The sequence below is a fragment of the Aptenodytes patagonicus genome, chromosome 11 (assembly GCF_965638725.1).
Source record: "Aptenodytes patagonicus chromosome 11, bAptPat1.pri.cur, whole genome shotgun sequence".
Lineage (NCBI taxonomy): Eukaryota > Metazoa > Chordata > Aves > Sphenisciformes > Spheniscidae > Aptenodytes > Aptenodytes patagonicus.
Window position 1 is genome coordinate 23,194,261 of NC_134959.1, and position 18,469 is coordinate 23,212,729.

Genomic DNA, 18,469 nt, shown 5'->3' on the forward strand with positions numbered 1-18,469 from the left:
CCTCTGGCATGGAGACAGGTTGAAGAATTGAAGGAAACAGTGAAAGAAGAGTTCATGCCTTGGGTATCACAGTATCTTGTGATGAAGAGAGTCAGTATTGAGCCTAATTTTCACAGCTTATATTCAAACTTCCTTGACACACTTAAGAATCCAGAGTTTAATAAAATGGTTCTGAATGAAACCTACAGAAATATCAAGGTGAGTAGTGCAAGTTTTCTAATACTTCGGTAGATTTAAAGATTTAGAAGTGTGCTGTTCTCAGGCTGTTTGCTTACTGTGTTGCTGATCTTCAAATATGGAATATCATTCAAAAATCTACTTGCTCGCTTACAATGCATTAGCTGGTTACCTCTATGAATACTAGGATTCTTCTGTTTTCAGTCAGGAAAGTACCAAAGACTTAATTTGAATTGAATAATGAGAGGGCAAATCTGCATTTTAATTCATTTATGTAGGTGGACTCTGAATTTGTGTGAGGTTTGCAAATTGTAACCTAGGGGAAAATTGTTTATGGTCTAGTTCTTTTGTGCAAGGAAAGTGTAAAGATAAGAAAACCACGCTGTCTGCCGTTTTGGTCAAAGAAGAATAAGGGGGAAGGGGAGGGTTTAGAAAGTGGGGTGTAACAACCAAAATTCACTAGAGGGCTAATATAATGTGAAGGGGAGGAGGAGGGAGAAGCGGTAGCCCAGAAGAGATGAGCGGATGAAACAAGCTTGTCAAGCAAGCACTATTTTTAAACCTGTTGGTGGAGTTTCCTGACCACCATGGGTTACGCTGTAGTGCAAGAGAATCTCCTGGCTCTTTAAAGCATAGCTGACCTTGCTCTGTTCAGCCAATGCTTCTCTGAAGCTAAGGAACAGAACTAACAGCAGAATGCTGTGACATGGTTTAAGTCTTGAAATAAGAATTAAATGGTTTCCCAAGAAGTGCAAATTGTAGCCTTCAAGTCTGTGATGAAGCATTAAGTGGAAGCATTGCCTTCGCAAAATGTACTTTAAATACATAGTAGTCATAACAGTCTTGACAGAGTAACTGGTAAGGTCTGGCAAAGTGTAATCCTCTTTTTGATCCTCTTGAAAGAAAGGAATTTTGAAATCATTACAGGGCAGATTTACGGGGTGCTGCCTTGAAGTGAAGGCTGCTCTTGAGTATCTGTAATGTAACTGAAGCTCAGAATTTAATGTTCTAAAATTTTACGTCTTAAGTCAGATCAGCTGTTGGATTTGGTTTTGAGTCTCTGATTATCTTCCAGTTGTTGCTCGAGTTGCTTTTTTTTCATTAGGTGCTACTGACATCAGATAAAGCTGCAGCCAACTTCTCAGACCGTTCCTTGTTAAAGAACCTTGGTCACTGGCTGGGAATGATTACGCTGGCTAAAAATAAGCCCATCTTGCACACGGTGAGCTTCTGTCTTTACAGATTTGTTTGGCATGAATTGGTATGCTGTTATGCAGTAGCATAGTCTATTTAGGAAATTTTATCACCTTACTGGTGCCTCTCTTTTGTGTGCCAAGTACAAAGTATGATTCCAGAGTTGGTCATTTAAGACGTCTAAATATTTTTTTATCACAAAAGTTAGTAGTTAAGTTCTTGCCAAAATAAATGAATTAATCCCATGTAAAAATGTATATCTGTAAATCTTTGTTCAAAAAGTAACTGCTGCTTAGCAGTCTGTAAAATTCAAGGACAGTCTTGACTCAACTTTGCCAATATGTCCTATAAGGAAATGGCATGTAAGTGGAATTTTTGCAGTGTGCTTGCTGTTTTCTCCACCCTCTTCCCCTTTTCAATTGTTGATGGTATTTTTCAGGATTTGGATGTGAAATCGCTACTACTGGAAGCATACGTTAAGGGACAGCAGGAATTGCTTTATGTAGTGCCATTTGTTGCCAAAGTCTTAGAATCCAGTGTCAGGAGTGTGGTAAGTGACTTTGTGCTGACAGAATTATTGCTCAAGTGGCAAAATAAGTCTTGCAGAAAGTAATTAGTGCTTTTCACAAAGTGAAAACTGGTTGAATTTCATGGAGAGAAAGAAAAGGGATGCAAGGGCTTAAAGTGAAGGAGTTCCGTTTTGAGGGAAAGTATGTGGCCTGTGCTTTTCGGCAGTCTAAACAGGTGGTGTTAGCTGAACTGTACTGTGGTATCCCTGAACAGAACTCTATTGAGAAATGGAAGGATGCCATTGAAGAGGTTCTAGGATCTATTTATTCTTTGATTTTTTTTTTTATTGCCCCTGCCCCCTTTTGGCCCTGATCAGCTCTTGTCAGTTCTGCTTGACATAGAACCGATCTCTTGGAAGGACCAAGTCATTGTATTTCCAGTTCAATGTTCAGCTAGCATCCTAATCTAGTTCCAGTCAAATGGAATACTAAATTCAACCCTAATTGCAGCTGTACAAACTTTTCCACGGCTGTATGCACACATAGCTGTTCATGTTTCAAAAATTTCCAGTTATAAGTTATCCAAATGATTCAAGAAGCTTGTGTAATACTGCTCTCCTCTTTCTCTTGTAGGTCTTCAGGCCTCCAAACCCATGGACAATGGCCATTATGAATGTTTTAGCTGAGCTGCATCAAGAACACGATCTAAAAGTAAACTTCTGTTTTTCTTTTCTATACCTACTGAGTGTGAGGTTTTCTTGACATAACCAGTCAAGAAGGATGTTGTGAAGGACCAAATTTCACTTCTCGCTTCTTTAGCGTGGGGAGAATTGGGCATTGCTTAATTTGGTAGAACTTGGATGAAACTCTTCTCCTGTGAGGTCAGCATGCAAGATGTTTGTCTAATCCTCAGTCACTGTCAAAGTCTCTAAAAAGGCATGGGGTTAGAATGGGAAGCTTGGGAGTCAAGTGGCCCAGTAAATGTTTCGGGTATTTTCCTTGTGACATAACCTAAACTAGAATTGTTGTGCAGTTGAATCTGAAGTTTGAGATTGAGGTGCTCTGCAAGAATCTTGCACTAGACATCAATGAGCTGAAACCTGGAAGTCTCCTGAAAGATAAGGATCGTCTGAAAAATCTGGATGAGCAGCTGTCTGCTCCGAAGAAGGATGTGAAGCAGCCAGAAGAGCTACCACCCATCACAACAACTAGTAAGTACATTTCAAACAGAACCCAGAACCATACTACAAAAGTTCTAAAGAGACGGGTTATGCTATTGCAAAGAAGAATGTGAAGCTACATACCCTACTGTAATATTGCTGAATGTTTGGGAGCACTTGGATAGTTTTGTAATATAAGTAGGTGTACAGAGTTTGGAGACAGGAAGGGAATGGAAACCATCCTGAGGACTAATTCTACATGCTGTGCGTAGCTAGTCCTTAGAAGGGAGTGAAGCAGGATGATCTATTAACAAGACATCAGGGTTTAAACTGTGTCATAACAAACAGCTCTGCTAAAATGTGCTGAAGCTAGTTTGGTACTAATCATTGGGAAAATGGAGAATGAGAATTGCATGGTAAGTTCGGGAGGCTTCATGATCAAACTCCCAAACTTTGTTTCTTGGTCACTTGCTGGTTTAAATGAGAAGTATATACTTCCATTATAAGCGCTTGCTTTTCAGTAATGGTTCAATACAAATGTTCTTGTATTCTATAGCTGCTTCTACAACTCCAGCTACCAGCACCACTTGTACAGCCACAGTTCCTCCACAGCCCCAGTACAGTTATCATGACATCAATGTTTATTCTTTAGGAGGGTTGGCGCCACATATTACCTTAAATCCAACGGTAAGTTTTAGAGCTGATTTGGTTTGCTAAAAGAATTCTTGCCACCAGTGTTGCCACAGATCTCAGTTGGTGGGAGCAGCATTTCATAAGTTGAAGTTACTGGAGAGTCACTTCTCAAAAGTAATGGGGAGGGCGAGTGCTAACAAGTTAATCAAATGGAGAACTTTAGGGGTGGTTAGTAGCTGTATTAGCAATCTTAGATGGTCAAGTGATCTTTCACTGTGACATTAGTATCCAGTTTATTTCTGGCAGTAAGTGTCAGTTGGGATAGTTGCTATCAGGACTTAAGCTTAAAAGGAGCTTCTGTGCTCCTTTTGACCAGTCAGTGACTTGGCTCTTAAGTTAGTCTTTGCATTGAGCTCAGCTGTGACTTTGGAAGAAAAATGGTCAGATGTCCCAGTTTCAGAATTATCAAACAAATACTGTAATAGCTGCATGTGGAACGTAGGACTGTAGACAAGCTATGACAGTAAACTTAAAAGTTGTTCAGAAAATGTGAATGTCTAGGGTAGATGGGATTCTAGTTTACTTCATTCTCACTTAACTTTCCTAATCCTCCTCCAGATTCCGCTGTTTCAAGCCCACCCGCAGTTGAAGCAGTGTGTGCGGCAGGCGATAGAGCGAGCAGTGCAAGAGCTTGTCCATCCGGTGGTCGATCGGTCCATTAAGATTGCTATGACTACTTGTGAGCAGATAGTCAGGAAGGACTTTGCACTGGATTCAGAGGAGTCACGAATGCGTGTGGCCGCACACCATATGATGCGGAACCTGACTGCTGGGATGGCCATGATTACCTGCAGGGAACCTTTGCTGATGAGCATAGCTACCAACTTGAAAAATAGTTTTGCTACTGCACTGAGGGTAAGAGTTGCATCATCTGAAGCTTATTTACAGCTTATAGGTCTGTAGATATCCAGCATTAGCAAATCGGTTCTCCACGCTGTAGACTTGTTGATGAATTACATGGCTTAACTAGTGTGGAGATGAATTTAGTGGACAAATCTCATGAGTCTTGTGGAATTACAGTGAAAAAACTGTGCTGAAATAACAGCTCGTGTCAAACAATCTTAAGCCTGTAAGGTGGATCTTACTATGTTGTACACAAACTTCCTGACTACGTTTTTATATTGCCCCAATGTTCTCTCCAGTTTGATCACATCACGGAAGCCTTGAAGCACTTATCTTTCTGTGGGTTTTGAGGTAGAAAAGGCAGAGTGGGGAGGACTGAATTGATTCTGGGACTTTCTGGTGATGTCTTGGATTGTCTCAGCAGGCAGATTTTATTTATTTGTGCTGTTAGCAGATAGGTATTTAAGACTGTTCTGCAGTGTGTTAATTCACTGGGTTTTCTAGAGGATGTTTTCGGATCTCTTGATGAACGGACAAAACTTGAGCTGCAGCGCTAGCTTCCCCTTCTTGGCTAAATGGAACACAGTTTGTGAACTGCTGGCCAGAACAGCAGCTGCTACCCAGAAAACTTGCTGTGCTTGCCATCAGCGTCAGCGACAGACACAAGACCATAAGGGTCTTGGAAAGTTCAAGACATTCCTATCCTTTCAGGGCTTAAAAAAAGTTAAAGGACTGCCTACTTCTTGCTCAAGGGCATGTCACTATTTCCTGTCTGTTGGGGAGTGACAGTGCAAAGGCCCTTTTGCAATGGGGTTGCTCTCTTGCATGGTAACTGGCTCAAGAGGGCAGGATTTAATGGTCTGAAGGGAGTACAAAATGTTAGTAAGAATTGCATCTGCAGGTATGGGATGGATAGTCCGTGGTGTAACTCCCAGGACTCGAACACTGTTGACCCTTCATTTAAAGAACTTCAAGTAACTTGATTGCTGAGATGAAGAGCAGGAAAAGCATACAAATGAATCTTACTCATCCATCTTAAACACAAAGATGGGAGTAGACAGTTTTAGTATTGCTTTGTTAATGTGTGAGCTGAGCCAGTGACTGCTGTTAGCAGCTGTGCTCACAGAGTTTGGGTGTCAAGCTAGTAACCGTAAGAGAAAGCACTGTCCTCTGGGTAAGAGGGGCACAAATATTTCTCTGGTGTGCAGTCTTGCTGTGTTTCATCAGATGTGACCGCAGTTCAGATAGGGAGGCAATTGGAGAAGTGCTGGTTATCTTTTGGGTGGTATGAGAAGGCAGAGGTGGGATACTCAAGTTGAGGAGGCAGGGTGAACACAGACTGGTGTTACAGCTGTGCGTATCGACCAGGCGTGATGTGCCACGGAATAATGTGTATAGGCAGAAGTAATTCAAGTTTTGCGGAAGACTTAGTGCTAGTGTATTTTGGTGTTTGTGAAAATGTCATGAATGGTATGAAAATGTAGCAACATGTCAAGTTTTTTTTTTTATCCCTGAAGGTGTGTGAAATTGATACAGGGCCAGTTGTAATCAAGGAGGTTTTCCTAAGGGGTAGCTATAGAAAACATCAAAAAATTCACATCTGGCTTATTGTATGAAGTGGGTTAACAAGCAAGAACTTCTTTTATTTTAAAGAAGCAGTGTAGTTTTCACGAATTAATGAAATAGGGGTAGATCTTAATGGACAAGGAAATCCAAGTAGATTGGACTGTTTGCGTTTATGTGTATTCCACTTCCAGTGAGAGTTGCTGCTTTGCACCCTGGAAAATAAGTCCATCTGTTCAGGGTTCTCTTAAAGCAGACTCTAAGAAGGAAAGAAGAAAGTCTGTGTCAGAAGGGGAACCCACTGAAAAAGGCTTATAGGACTACTGTTTTGCATTGTTAGTGATGCACCTTTATATCTTGTGATTACAACCTAGGAAGTGGAAAAACTTTTAGGCTGTGATGTGAGGCTTGCTTTTCCTGCATTAGCATCTGTTGTACGTGCATCAGTCTAAAGCAGGGCTTTATTTCTATGCCCTGGAGAACAGTTGGTGGAGAAGATGGAGAACCTCCTGCTGTTTTGTTCCTTGTTGAAAGTCAGTTTTATTCAAAGCTATGCAAAATTAAATTTATTATTGTATATTCCACGCAAAGAGAGTGCATTCCTAAGAGCATTCCTTTTATTGCTGGTGTTCTGTATAGGCAGTGGTGCAGATTTTAAGGCTAGTAATATACAGGGAAAATTCACAGCCTTCACTGATTATTGTGGTTTTCAATAGGCAGCCTCCCCACAACAGAGGGACATGATGGAGCAAGCAGCTGCCCAGTTAGCGCAGGATAACTGTGAGCTAGCATGCTGCTTTATCCAGAAGACGGCTGTGGAAAAGGCAGGCCCTGAGATGGACAAGAGGCTCGCAACTGTAAGTATGGGACTGCTGTCTTTTAAAAGTATTCTGTGTGCTCATATACATCCAGGCTCATTGTCTGAAATTCATTGTGGTGTTCGGGTTTTTTTTCCCAGGAATTTGAGCTCAGAAAACATGCTAGACAAGAGGGTCGTCGGTACTGTGATCCTGTTGTGTTAACTTACCAGGCTGAGCGGATGCCAGAACAGATCAGGTTAAAGGTGAGGATATTAACTGAGCTATGTTCCAATGCTGCTCTTCCTCCCCCTCCTGATGATGAAAAGTAGATGGCGCAGCTTCAGCTGAGCAATCCTGTATATTGTTAGTCTTGTCTAACAGTGCAACTGCTATTAGTTTGATTAGTAATGGAAGCACATGAATATGTTGTTCCAAAATGAGTGTTCTAATCTTTTTCCTCAGTTTCTTGAGGACTTTGAGACCTGTCTCTTGTTCTGTGCTGTACATTTCACTGAAAGATGACTTGTCTGTTTCATTATCTTGTGTCCTTTAGATTTTCTTCCCTTAAAGGACATACCATGTGCTCTCAGCAGAGCATTTCTCTTGTGCATCAGGCACACATGAAGCCAGGACTCAGTTCTTCCTGTTTCTGGGAATGAGAGTTGCAGTTGTAGAGCAAAATTCTCCTGTTAGGAGGTGTGGCAGGAGAGAGAGGACCTCAGTGCAGAGCAGCTGAATCCTAATTCTTGATGTCTAGGCCACTCTGTTTAAGAATGTGACTGAGCAGCTGCCTGTTACGCAAACTGCCCTCATTTCTTACTGCCACAGTGCTCAACCATGAGGTTAATGCCTGTTCTTTTCATTGCAAAGGTTGGAGGTGTGGACCCAAAACAGCTGGCTGTTTATGAAGAGTTTGCACGCAATGTCCCTGGCTTCTTGCCTACCAATGACTTAACTCAGCCTACAGGATTCTTGGCTCAGCCTATGAAGGTAGAGATTTCCAAACTGATCGGCTCGAGAGTAACCTTTTGGTGAATGTTGCAGAACTTGTGTCCTTTGCTGGAAGACTAGTAAGGATCAGGCATTTGTATTGCTCGGGAATAGTGGTTGAAATAGTGGTTGAAAGATGGTTCTAAAGTCAAACTAATGGCAATGTAAAACTTACATCCAGTGTTAGGGGTTTGTAACCCAAATTGGGACAAGATCTGCATTCTACATGTAGTTTTAGTAGCAGTGAAACATTTTATTCAAATCTCAGGTTACTTTTGGAGAAGGTCATGGATGGCAAGCATGGATTTTGAGATAATGAACAGGTTTTTATATGCATACTTGGTCTTAAGGACTGCTAGAATTGTTTGCTAGTTATTTCCGCAGCTTAATTTGCTCGTACTTATTAAAAATGCCAGCATAACTAACCACAATACTGTAGAGGTCTAAATTTTGGATGCTATAATTTCTGAAGCAGAAGAGCCAATCAGTATTTGAGTTCTGCAAACACAGTCCTTGAAAAAAAATCACTCACTCCCACTTTCTCTTAAGCAGCAAGCTTGGGCTACAGATGATGTAGCACAAATCTATGACAAATGTATGACAGAACTGGAGCAGCACCTGCAGTCTATTCCACACACCCTGGCCATGAATCCTCAAGCTCAAGCATTGCGCAGCCTCTTGGAGGCTGTGGTAGTGGCTCGTAACTCCCGTGATGCTATTGCTGCACTTGGACTACTGCAGAAGGTGAGTGTTATGAACTCTTCTCCTGTAACAACTCACCTAGAGTTTATTACTCATCTGGCTTGTGGATTGTCTTGCTGATGACTGTATCTTCATGCATCCTTTGGAACTTGCTCAGTGAACAACACTGAACAACTGCTGTCTTTGGAAATTCAGTAGATAAAATTGGAAGAGGGCCAGGGTGTTCACTTGGTGTATTGTACACGGGGTGGCCGGGCTGCTGTGGATGATTTGGAGGCTAAGATGTTTGAACTGCCAGTGTAGGTGGATAGTATTGATTGTAGTACTGGATTTATAGCAGCACACTTGTGCATTGTATTTTGCAGTAACTACTAAATGAGTGTGCGTGGTGTGTTGACTCTGGCCAACAGCCAAAGATCCATCCAGCTGCTGCCTCACTCCCCTCCCCTGCAGGATAAGGAGAAAATGGAGGGAAGGCAAGATGACTTGTTCATTGAGGTTATGACAGTTTAGTAGGGAAAGCAAAAGCTGTGTGCACAAACAAAGCAAAAAAAAAAAATCAATACTTCCCATCAGCAGGCAGATGTCTAGCCACTCCTCGGAAAGCAGGGCTTCAGCGTGTGTAACACTTGCTTGGGAAGGCAAACATCATAACCATGAATGCCCCCCTTCATCCTCCTTTCCCTGAGTTTTTATTGCTGAGCATGATGTCATATGGTATGGAATAATCCCTTTATTCAGTTTGGATCAGCTGTCCTGGCTGTGTTGCTTCCCAACCTCTTGCCCATCCCCAGCCTACTCACTGGTGGGGGAGGCAGAGTGGGAAAGAGAAAGCCTTGGTGCTGTGCAAGTGCTGTTCAGCAATTGGCAAAACACTGGTGTGTTGTCAACACTGTTTCAGCACAAATCCAAAGCGCAGCACCATATGGGCTGCTATGAAGAAAATTAACTCCATCCCAGCCAGAAGCAGTAGACTATACCAGGTGGGGAGTGTTGCAGTGAGCTCCGTGAGCTGAGCTGGCATCAGTGCCTGTGTAGTAGTGCAAAGTATAGTGATAGATGTGGAGAAGAATCCATTTTGAGTGTAGTGAAAGGATACTGAGCTGTCTGCACGAGGATCCAAGAACAGTGGCAAGTGAAAAGTAACTGGAAAATGGAGGGAGGCTCTTTGTTCTTGACTGATAGTGCTCATACCTACTAAAGGATCTAGTCCTGACTAGGGCTTGACCAGGTAAATTGTGCTGCCACTGTAAAAGACACTTCCATTTGCTATAGAAGAGCACAGATGCATCTGAGTGCTGCAGCTGTTTGTCTAAAGAACCTGATAGCTGACCTCTGGCGGGTTCTGTAAATTTTTTTCATGTAGTTTTTCATGAGCCATAAGCAGAATTGCTCGTGTGGAGGCATTGGCTTTCAGAAGCTGCAGCACAAACTGATGTGGTCTTTCATACTGCTTGGTGCACATATAAAGCCAGTGGGGCATAGTGAGACCATAGGCTTGTTTGTGGTAGTCCAGCTGTGTACAGTGAATGTGTAGACGCCGTAGTAGCTGGTAAAATCTCACATAGCCTTATCAAGGGGTCAGCACAATAACTAAATTGTTTTTTGCATGTCTGTCGAGTCTTCTGGTGATAACTCTTGCTCATCTAATTTGCAGAAGATTTGGAAGAGGACTTGTTTTTTCCTCTGCTAACAGGTTGCATCTGTTCTAGGCTGTAGAGGGCTTACTGGATGCCACCAGTGGGGCAGATGCTGACCTCCTGCTTCGCTATCGTGAGTGTCATCTGCTTGTGCTGAAGGCTCTGCAGGACGGCCGTGCGTATGGATCTCCGTGGTGTAATAAACAAATTACTAGGTCAGTTATGAGACAACAGGAACATTGATGTAGCTTTCATCATCTTTTGGGAGTTACTGTGTTATTCTGAATCACTTGCCTGTTAATATTTTGCATTGCTGCAACTTGGACAGACAAAAAATAACTAGCTTTTTTGTCAAAAGTAACTAATCTTCTGATAATGCTGCTTCATCCTAGAACATGATAGGAATCTTTAATGGAATTAAGCATTAAAGATGCTCTCGGGTTTTTTTCTCATCTTATAGAGAATGTCTCTACATGCTGTCACAAACTAGGTGACATGGCATATGCCTGCAGCAGAAGCACTAGTGCTTCAGCTAGATGGATATGCTACTTTGTCCTCAGAAGAGAGGCTTCTTATGCTGAATAAACTGAAGTTCTTGAAGGGCTGTTGTGACCAGTGGTGCAGGGCAACAAATGCTTGAGGCTGATGACAGTTCCTGAACTCAAACATTACCTTAGAGAATGCTCTAAAGAGGCTTCTTTTGGAGCTGAGTCATGAATCACAGTGAATGGCACAGTTTCTGAAGTGTTAGATTTGAGTTGCTTCGCTTAAACTGTGTTGTTTAAGTACACTTGTTAAAAGAAGTCTAATTCTTCAGGTGCCTGATTGAATGCAGAGATGAGTACAAGTACAACGTGGAAGCTGTGGAGCTGCTAATCCGCAATCACCTTGTTAACATGCAGCAGTATGACCTTCACTTGGCTCAGGTAAAGGGAACCTGCTCTTTTGGAGGAGAAGAGTTATGGTCAGTCCATTGTAAGATAGGTGGCTGAACTTGAATTGCCTTTTTCATGTTGACAGTCAATGGAGAATGGATTGAACTACATGGCTGTGGCATTTGCCATGCAGCTGGTAAAGATCCTGTTGGTGGATGAGAGAAGCGTTGCCCACATAACAGAGGCAGATCTGTTTCACACAATTGAGACACTCATGAGGATTAATGCTCATTCCAGAGGAAACGCCCCGGAAGGGTGAGATTGAAATACTGTGCAATATATTACTTCTCTCGTGCTCATTTATGATTTGAAATGTTGTATAGGCAATGTCTCATACCATTCAATCATACAGCTTTAAACTTCCTCTAGGGCTGCAGTCCTATGTTAGTTTAAACTGTCACTCTAATGTAATTGTGCTGATTTTATGCCAAAACGGAGGCAGCTGCAGCATGATGTCAAACTGAATGCTTGAGTGGGAAAATCTTTCTATGCACTGTGCTCCAAAATACTGTGGTACTGTGAGAAACTCGCTTGAATTCCTGCTTTATCTCTAGTTTAGGCAGTATTCTTACCTGTTTAAATATCTAGGTGTTAATATGGTTGGTTGTTAATCACAAGCAATTCATCAAATTAGACAATCCTTTCTGTTTCTTTAGACAGCTTTGTTTAGAATCTACGAAGCAATCATCCACCAATCTCACATGGCTTGTGTATCCACTAGCAGATAATTGTGCCGCAAATGTTGCCACAGCATCTGGAAATATCTGTGGGACTTGCAGGCCTCCTGTTACTGAGGTGGAAGCAATTGCTTCTGGGTTTGAGAAAGACATGGATTGGAGCTTGGAGAACTCCAGTTTGCTGTGAGAGCAACCAGCAGCTGGCTGGTGGTGGTGGCAGTGGCTGCCACTACCAAGACAACTGCTAGTGGGAGGTCCCAAAACAAAGGTCCTTTCCTCTGCAGTTGGTGTGGGTAGACTGTCTTCGCTGTATGACTTGATTTTCACTGCAGCCAGATTTAGTGCCCCAGTCAGGCTGTTCAGCACTGCCATCTCACTGTCTCGGAGCATTTTAGGGCTTCCGAAGTCTGCAAACGTGAAGCTGTTTTGAGTACTTGTGGTGCTTTGTTGCAGCACACTGCTGTATGAATTGGAGTGGAACTTCAAAGCTTGCATGACTTCAGTGTTCCTTCTTTCATCATAAATGTGTCTGCTTTCATGACTTATTTCTGCTATTCCAGTGAGGACTGGAAGATACGAAGATTTAGTATAAGAAATAATTTGCTTTTTTCCAACTATATTTGACTGAGCTTCCAGTTCCCACACCTTCTGGGGGAGGAGAAATTCTAACCCAGATCTCACTCTGGTCTGTTGCATCAGATTACCCCAGCTGATGGAAGTGGTCCGATCAAACTACGAAGCCATGATTGACCGTGCTCACGGAGGTCCCAATTTCATGATGCATTCGGGAATTTCCCAAGCCTCTGAGTATGATGATCCGCCAGGTCTGAGGGAGAAGGCAGAATACCTGCTGCGGGAGTGGGTGAACCTCTACCATTCAGCTGCAGCAGGCCGTGACAGTACCAAAGCATTCTCTGCGTTTGTTGGACAGGTAGAGCTTTTGGAAAGAAAGGTGCTTTTTATTCAACATAAGTAGGGTGTGATGCCCTCCATTTTAAAGCAGTGTTATAACCTGTGTTAGGCATCCTTTTGAAACTTTCAGGTGTATGGCAGTTGACTACCAAATTTTGTCTGGTTTTGATGGTAAAGTTCTGTAGAAACCCCTACCCTTCACCAAATCATGTTCTTCAGCTACTGTAGCAACAAGCTGTCAGTCCAGACCATAAGTTTTGGGATAAGTCTGGTGGGAAAAGAACTTCAGCTGAGATAGCTGTTGGGAATGGTTCTGACATGCTCTGTGTAATGAAGCTTGACTAGTGTTGCTCCTTATGGGTAACAGTAAAAGCTCTGACAGCCTACAGAAGGAAATTGCTAATAGGTAGAGATGCAGGTGAATTGTTTCAGACCATGTGAACAAGGGAATCCTTCTTCTAACTGGAATCATTAGAGTGAGGAACAACTTGAAACTTTATTAGCTAAAGTGGTGCCTAAATTTAAATGGCCTCCAACATTTCACTCCAGGGCACCTTAACAGGTGTGATGAACAGCACACATCTGCCTTCCAGGTGTGATTGAGAAGGGAGATACCCTCAGCAGCCCAACATGTGTGGTAACAAACTCCCTATAAATCTGCAGCCATCTTCCTAAAACTGTGTCCTGGCAGCTCCTTGACTGCAGCTGCAAGGAAGCCCCTGACTTAGTCTATCTGCGTTGTGTTCTCTTTAAATTTCCGTGTGATACCACAGAAATGCTACAGATTTGGCAGCTACTAACGAAAAGAAGTTCAAGCTACAAAGTATGCATAAAGATCTTGACTGATGCAGTGATTTTTCATGTGACCTTAGTGACCTCGTGTACTGGCTTGTAGCCAGCTTTCTGTTGGCCTGACTTCTACTGCATAGCATGTTTTTTGAATGATTTTAATGGGTCTTGTGTTAAACCCACTTTTTAAAAAAAAAAATTTTACCTCTTCATGGGACCTCACTCTTTTTATACCTTAAAGTATGCTTATAAAGCATACTTCAGTATAGTATACTCAAATACTGAATGCACTTGTGTCCTGCTTCACTCTTATCACACTTGTTTGCTTACCTTTTGTACATACTTGATCAGATTTGAAATAGCAATTGAAATATATCGAAGTGCAGTGTTATATATAACTTTTTCCTTACAGGCTTTAGCTATGGGTTTTAAAGGAGTATTTTGTAATAACTGCATTAAACAAGGTTTAATTGCTGAACTTAAATGATCATAGTTTTGGCTGCTTAAATTAAGTGTGGCTTCCTTTCCAGTAGTCTTTAGGACTAGAAGGAGCATAGAACTTTGAGTTCCTTTTAAAAAAAAAAAAGTTTCTCCAGAAATACTAGAAGTTCTCCAAGAGTTAGCGAATATGCTGTTTATATAGTTTCATGTCTGTGCAGTAGGAGTTTAGAAGTAAGATGCTTTATTCAAAACCCAGAGGTTTCCTGCAGTGTAATTTGTTTCATTTTGATGGCTTTAATACTGTGGGTAACAAATAAAAGGAGGTCTTTTTTTTTTTAATATGTGTTATTTAAAAACAACCCCCCAATGCAAAAAAAAAAAAAAACAAGCCCACCCAGTCTTTCTCTGCATGTAATGTTCCTGTAAGGCAAATTCACTCTCCAAATGCAGTTTGCTTCTGCAGAACGTTGCTGCAAAGTAGTGATGGTTCCTGAGCTCGTAGCTGAAGTTTGCCCTTCCCAGAGCTTGTACACCCTGTGGGGGCTGCTAAAGGCCTGACAGACTGAACTGCTGCCGCCTCTTGGTGTCCTTCATGCAAGGTTGAGTGCTGGTGGCAGAACTGATACTGAAACAGGCTCCTCAGCTGTGCTGATGGTTGAAAAGAATTGGGATCAAAAAGACTATTTGGGAGTAAACGTCTTTGCTAAAATTGTGTTGCCACCCTGAAGTTGCTTTGAAAATATTCATCTTGGGGGAAAAGTAGCAGAGAGAGCTCGCTACCCATCTCTTTTGAGAGCATGGTAAAAATTAATTATGCCAGGCAAGGTGGGTGCTTTGTAAAGTGTGTGTTGTTTGAAATAAGTTGTAAAATGAACTTTCTGTGGTTACGGTTCTGAGGTTTTTTCCTTTCCCGGATAGATGCACCAGCAAGGAATCCTGAAAACAGATGACCTGATCACCCGTTTTTTCCGTCTTTGCACCGAAATGTGTGTTGAAATCAGCTATCGCGCTCAGGCTGAGCAACAGCATAATCCTGCTGCCAACCCCACTATGATTCGAGCCAAGTGCTACCACAATCTGGATGCCTTTGTGCGACTTATTGCACTGCTAGTGAAGCACTCTGGGGAGGCAACCAACACAGTTACAAAGATCAACCTCCTGAATAAGGTTGGGAACCCTTTTTGTACTCACTGCATTTAAAGTGCATAATCGGGTGTACCTTTGCTGATAAAAGTGAAATGTAGACCTTAATGCAGGCTACCGCTGAAGTATCAGATGAGGACTTTAATGGGTTGGTAGCTGAAACGATAAACTGTTGAGTGGAGCATCAGCATGCCAAGTGGCTTTCTTGTTCACAAAGATTTCATATCAAACAAACCTGAAACTCACCTTTGTGCCTTGAAATAGAGAGTCAACTGCTGTTCTTTTGAGGCATTAGAAAGCGTGTTTTAAGGTTGGTGATTCCTGGGTGATTCCTTGATTTTGTGAGGGCCTTGCCTATACTCTTACACTACTTAGTTTATGGCTAAGGGAGTTAAGACCTTCCAGCACTGCCCAGTCAGTCACTGTGACTGTGATCCATGGGACAGGGAGAGCAAAGTATAGAGGTTGGGAGCTGCTGATACAGATTATAATACTAATTTACGTGACACTTCCAATAACTAGAATTTTTTGTTCTTGTTAGAATCTACTGGTTTTGGGGTTTTTTTACTGATGGTTGAAGTATCATCTATAGGTTGACTTGCAAAGTAATTCTTGCTGTAACCACTGAAATGTCTTGATCTCTTTAGGTTCTCGGTATTGTGGTGGGAGTTCTTCTGCAAGACCATGATGTTCGGCAGAGTGAGTTTCAGCAGCTTCCTTACCATCGCATTTTCATCATGTTACTGTTGGAATTGAATGCTCCTGAGCATGTGCTGGAGACCATCAACTTCCAGACACTAACAGCTTTCTGGTATGTATTTGAGATTGGCCACAGTGTTCATCCTTTCCTGGTAGGATCAAGATTTTTCATCTCAAGGCTATCTGACTGTTCCTTTGTGGTGGCTTAATCACATTCGGAATAACTGGTTCTCCTGTAGACTGTCCACTTGCTTGTTTTGAGGAAGTTGACTGGTAAAACCCAAGATGCTAAAATGCCTCGCTTTTAGGGCTGTGTATGTTTTCCCTCAACGTTATGAAAAGCAATCTTATTGCTGTGCACTTCTAACCTGCTCTAACTTTTCTTTCAGTAACACATTTCACATCCTGAGGCCTACAAAAGCTCCAGGTTTTGTTTATGCCTGGCTGGAACTGATCTCCCATCGGATATTTATTGCAAGAATGCTGGCACATACACCACAGCAGAAGGTGTGGCTGCAGTTTATCTCTTCTGAATTAAAAAGCTCACACGGATGCTTATCTGGTGTGGTGCTGTTTCACATCTCTCGAAGTGCACTAGTAGCATGGCTGTTCTGTTTTTGTTGTCTTCCATATTCACAGTAACCTAACTGCATGGAGGGGAGTCTCTGTGTCAATAAACTATTGAATATAGGGTGAATTGAGTTTAATAAACATGCCTTTGTCAAAGTCTGGAAGAGCTGTAGTCTAGACCAAAGACTGTCAACTCAGTATGGCATGTTGAGTGTTCTGGAAACACCCGTTTCTGTACATATGATGTACAGCTAAAGCCCTTGAAATGAGCTGTGCTGCACTCACTGCTAGAGCTAGCAGTAGGATGTAACTTCAATCCAGGTTTACATGAAGACCGATCTAATTATAGTTTTGGACTTAAGATAACTGCTTTTCATTGCATGTTTTCCACCTGCTGTTTTTTTTTCTTGACAGGGTTGGCCTATGTATGCCCAGTTACTGATCGATCTTTTCAAGTACTTGGCTCCTTTCCTTAGAAATGTGGAACTCACCAAACCTATGCAAATTCTTTACAAGGTAAAAAAAGTCAGCTAATAGATGCTCCTTCCAACCAACGTTGCCTGAAAGTAGAGGTGTTGTGGTAGCAAAATAGGATTTACTGTTCTTTTATAATTTATTTCTTAGAGTTAAACGCAAATCCGGTGTGGGACAGAAACAGGCTACCTTCCCAGATTAATTTCTTCCTGTTAATGTTAACCACATGACATAGGAGGATGGCTCTGCAAGCTCTTGGGCAGTTTCAGTAGTTACACACCTCTTTTACATTATACTGTATTTCACAGGGCACTCTGCGTGTGTTGCTGGTCTTGTTGCACGATTTCCCAGAATTTCTTTGTGACTACCACTATGGGTTCTGTGATGTGATCCCACCTAACTGTATTCAGCTAAGGAATCTGATCCTGAGTGCCTTCCCACGGAACATGAGGCTTCCAGACCCTTTCACCCCCAATCTAAAGGTAGGACTTACTTTCATGAGATTGATAATGGGAAGCTTTTATGCTCCAAATACTCTTTATCCAGTGTTTTTGGTGGAGGCTGTGAAATTTTGGGAACAATTTAACTGATACTTGAATTAATGCAACATTCAAAAGTTAACAGGTAATTTGAAACTTAAGTGACATAGTCAGCAGCTAGCAGAACAGCATTTTTTAAAGCACATAGGTTTCCATTATGTTTGTAATGCTCGATGTTTGACAGTTTCCATACAGAATGGGATGCAGTCCTTGTCCTGTATGAAATTTGTTGCAGCTGGAAGCGTAACGCTTGACTCTGGTCTTTGTGGCTTCGTTGGCACCCATAAATACTTAGCTTGCTTGCAGGGTCTTTGCAGGTTCAACCTGAAAGGGCAGGCTGTTGAGACTTGTGTTACACGAGAACTGCATCGAGAACCTAGCTTTTGCATGGAAAGCCAGAGGGCTTTTCTGTTTCCAAAGGGAGACTGACTTCATGGTGTTCCTAGATCTGACTGGCGCACAGCGTTGGGGCAAGGGTGCCTTTATCATTTTACTGTCTCATTTATCACTGAAAAACAGACTACTTAAGCATTCTTTGTGACTTTGCTAAAGCAAACCTGTTTGAAAGTTCTGCCAACAGTTCTTGTCTCAGTTTTGCGCAGCTCATGCTGGATGATACAGTTTGTGCTCTGCAGGATGCGTGGGGACTGGAGTTCAGTTAACTAATTGTTGAAGAGCTGGTGTCCAAGCACTATGTAATTGTAAATACTTTTTGATGATAAACACGGACACCATCTTATCTTGAAAATAATGAGATAAACCACCATTCCGAAGCAAGCCTCTTGCATAATGGGGAGAGACTTTGAGAAGTGTTAATGTTACCTAATTAAATCTTAGGGCATGCGCCAGTCTCCTTACTGTGGAAGGATCAGGAGCAAGCTTTCTCACACTGCTAAAGCATTGTCCTATTTCTCTTCTTTGCCTAAGCTATGCAGGGTAATGGGAGTGAAGCTGCAACACTCATTCAGTTAGCACTTCTTGAGATTGAAGAAGGCTGTTCTTGACTTATGTGGATGTTT

The 18,469-nt window shown here is 42.1% G+C and overlaps 1 protein-coding gene and 1 non-coding gene across 12 annotated transcripts in view; both read left to right on the forward strand.

Moving 5' to 3' along the window:
• The window catches only part of CNOT1 (CCR4-NOT transcription complex subunit 1), a 61,224-nt gene that overhangs the window by 39,023 nt on the left and 3,732 nt on the right, over nt 1-18,469 (forward strand). For 5 of the 11 annotated variants that reach the window (XM_076349469.1, XM_076349473.1, XM_076349472.1 and 2 more), the window contains exons 25-44: nt 19-198; nt 1,283-1,399; nt 1,811-1,921; nt 2,514-2,591; nt 2,914-3,091; nt 3,597-3,727; nt 4,292-4,588; nt 6,856-6,996; nt 7,098-7,202; nt 7,810-7,929; nt 8,479-8,673; nt 10,344-10,486; nt 11,089-11,197; nt 11,292-11,461; nt 12,583-12,835; nt 14,944-15,192; nt 15,816-15,979; nt 16,257-16,374; nt 16,852-16,953; nt 17,220-17,393. In XM_076349469.1, coding sequence (XP_076205584.1) covers nt 19-198; nt 1,283-1,399; nt 1,811-1,921; nt 2,514-2,591; nt 2,914-3,091; nt 3,597-3,727; nt 4,292-4,588; nt 6,856-6,996; nt 7,098-7,202; nt 7,810-7,929; nt 8,479-8,673; nt 10,344-10,486; nt 11,089-11,197; nt 11,292-11,461; nt 12,583-12,835; nt 14,944-15,192; nt 15,816-15,979; nt 16,257-16,374; nt 16,852-16,953; nt 17,220-17,393 — 3,135 coding nt within the window. The remainder of the gene's footprint in view (nt 1-18; nt 199-1,282; nt 1,400-1,810; nt 1,922-2,513; nt 2,592-2,913; nt 3,092-3,596; nt 3,728-4,291; nt 4,589-6,855; nt 6,997-7,097; nt 7,203-7,809; nt 7,930-8,478; nt 8,674-10,343; nt 10,487-11,088; nt 11,198-11,291; nt 11,462-12,582; nt 12,836-14,943; nt 15,193-15,815; nt 15,980-16,256; nt 16,375-16,851; nt 16,954-17,219; nt 17,394-18,469) is intronic. The other 6 variants (XM_076349476.1, XM_076349478.1, XM_076349477.1 and 3 more) reach the window with 3 other exon arrangements.
• On the forward strand, nt 724-862 carry LOC143165820 (small nucleolar RNA SNORA46). The gene has a single exon (XR_012996319.1). It is a non-coding gene; the product is annotated as a small nucleolar RNA SNORA46 (small nucleolar RNA).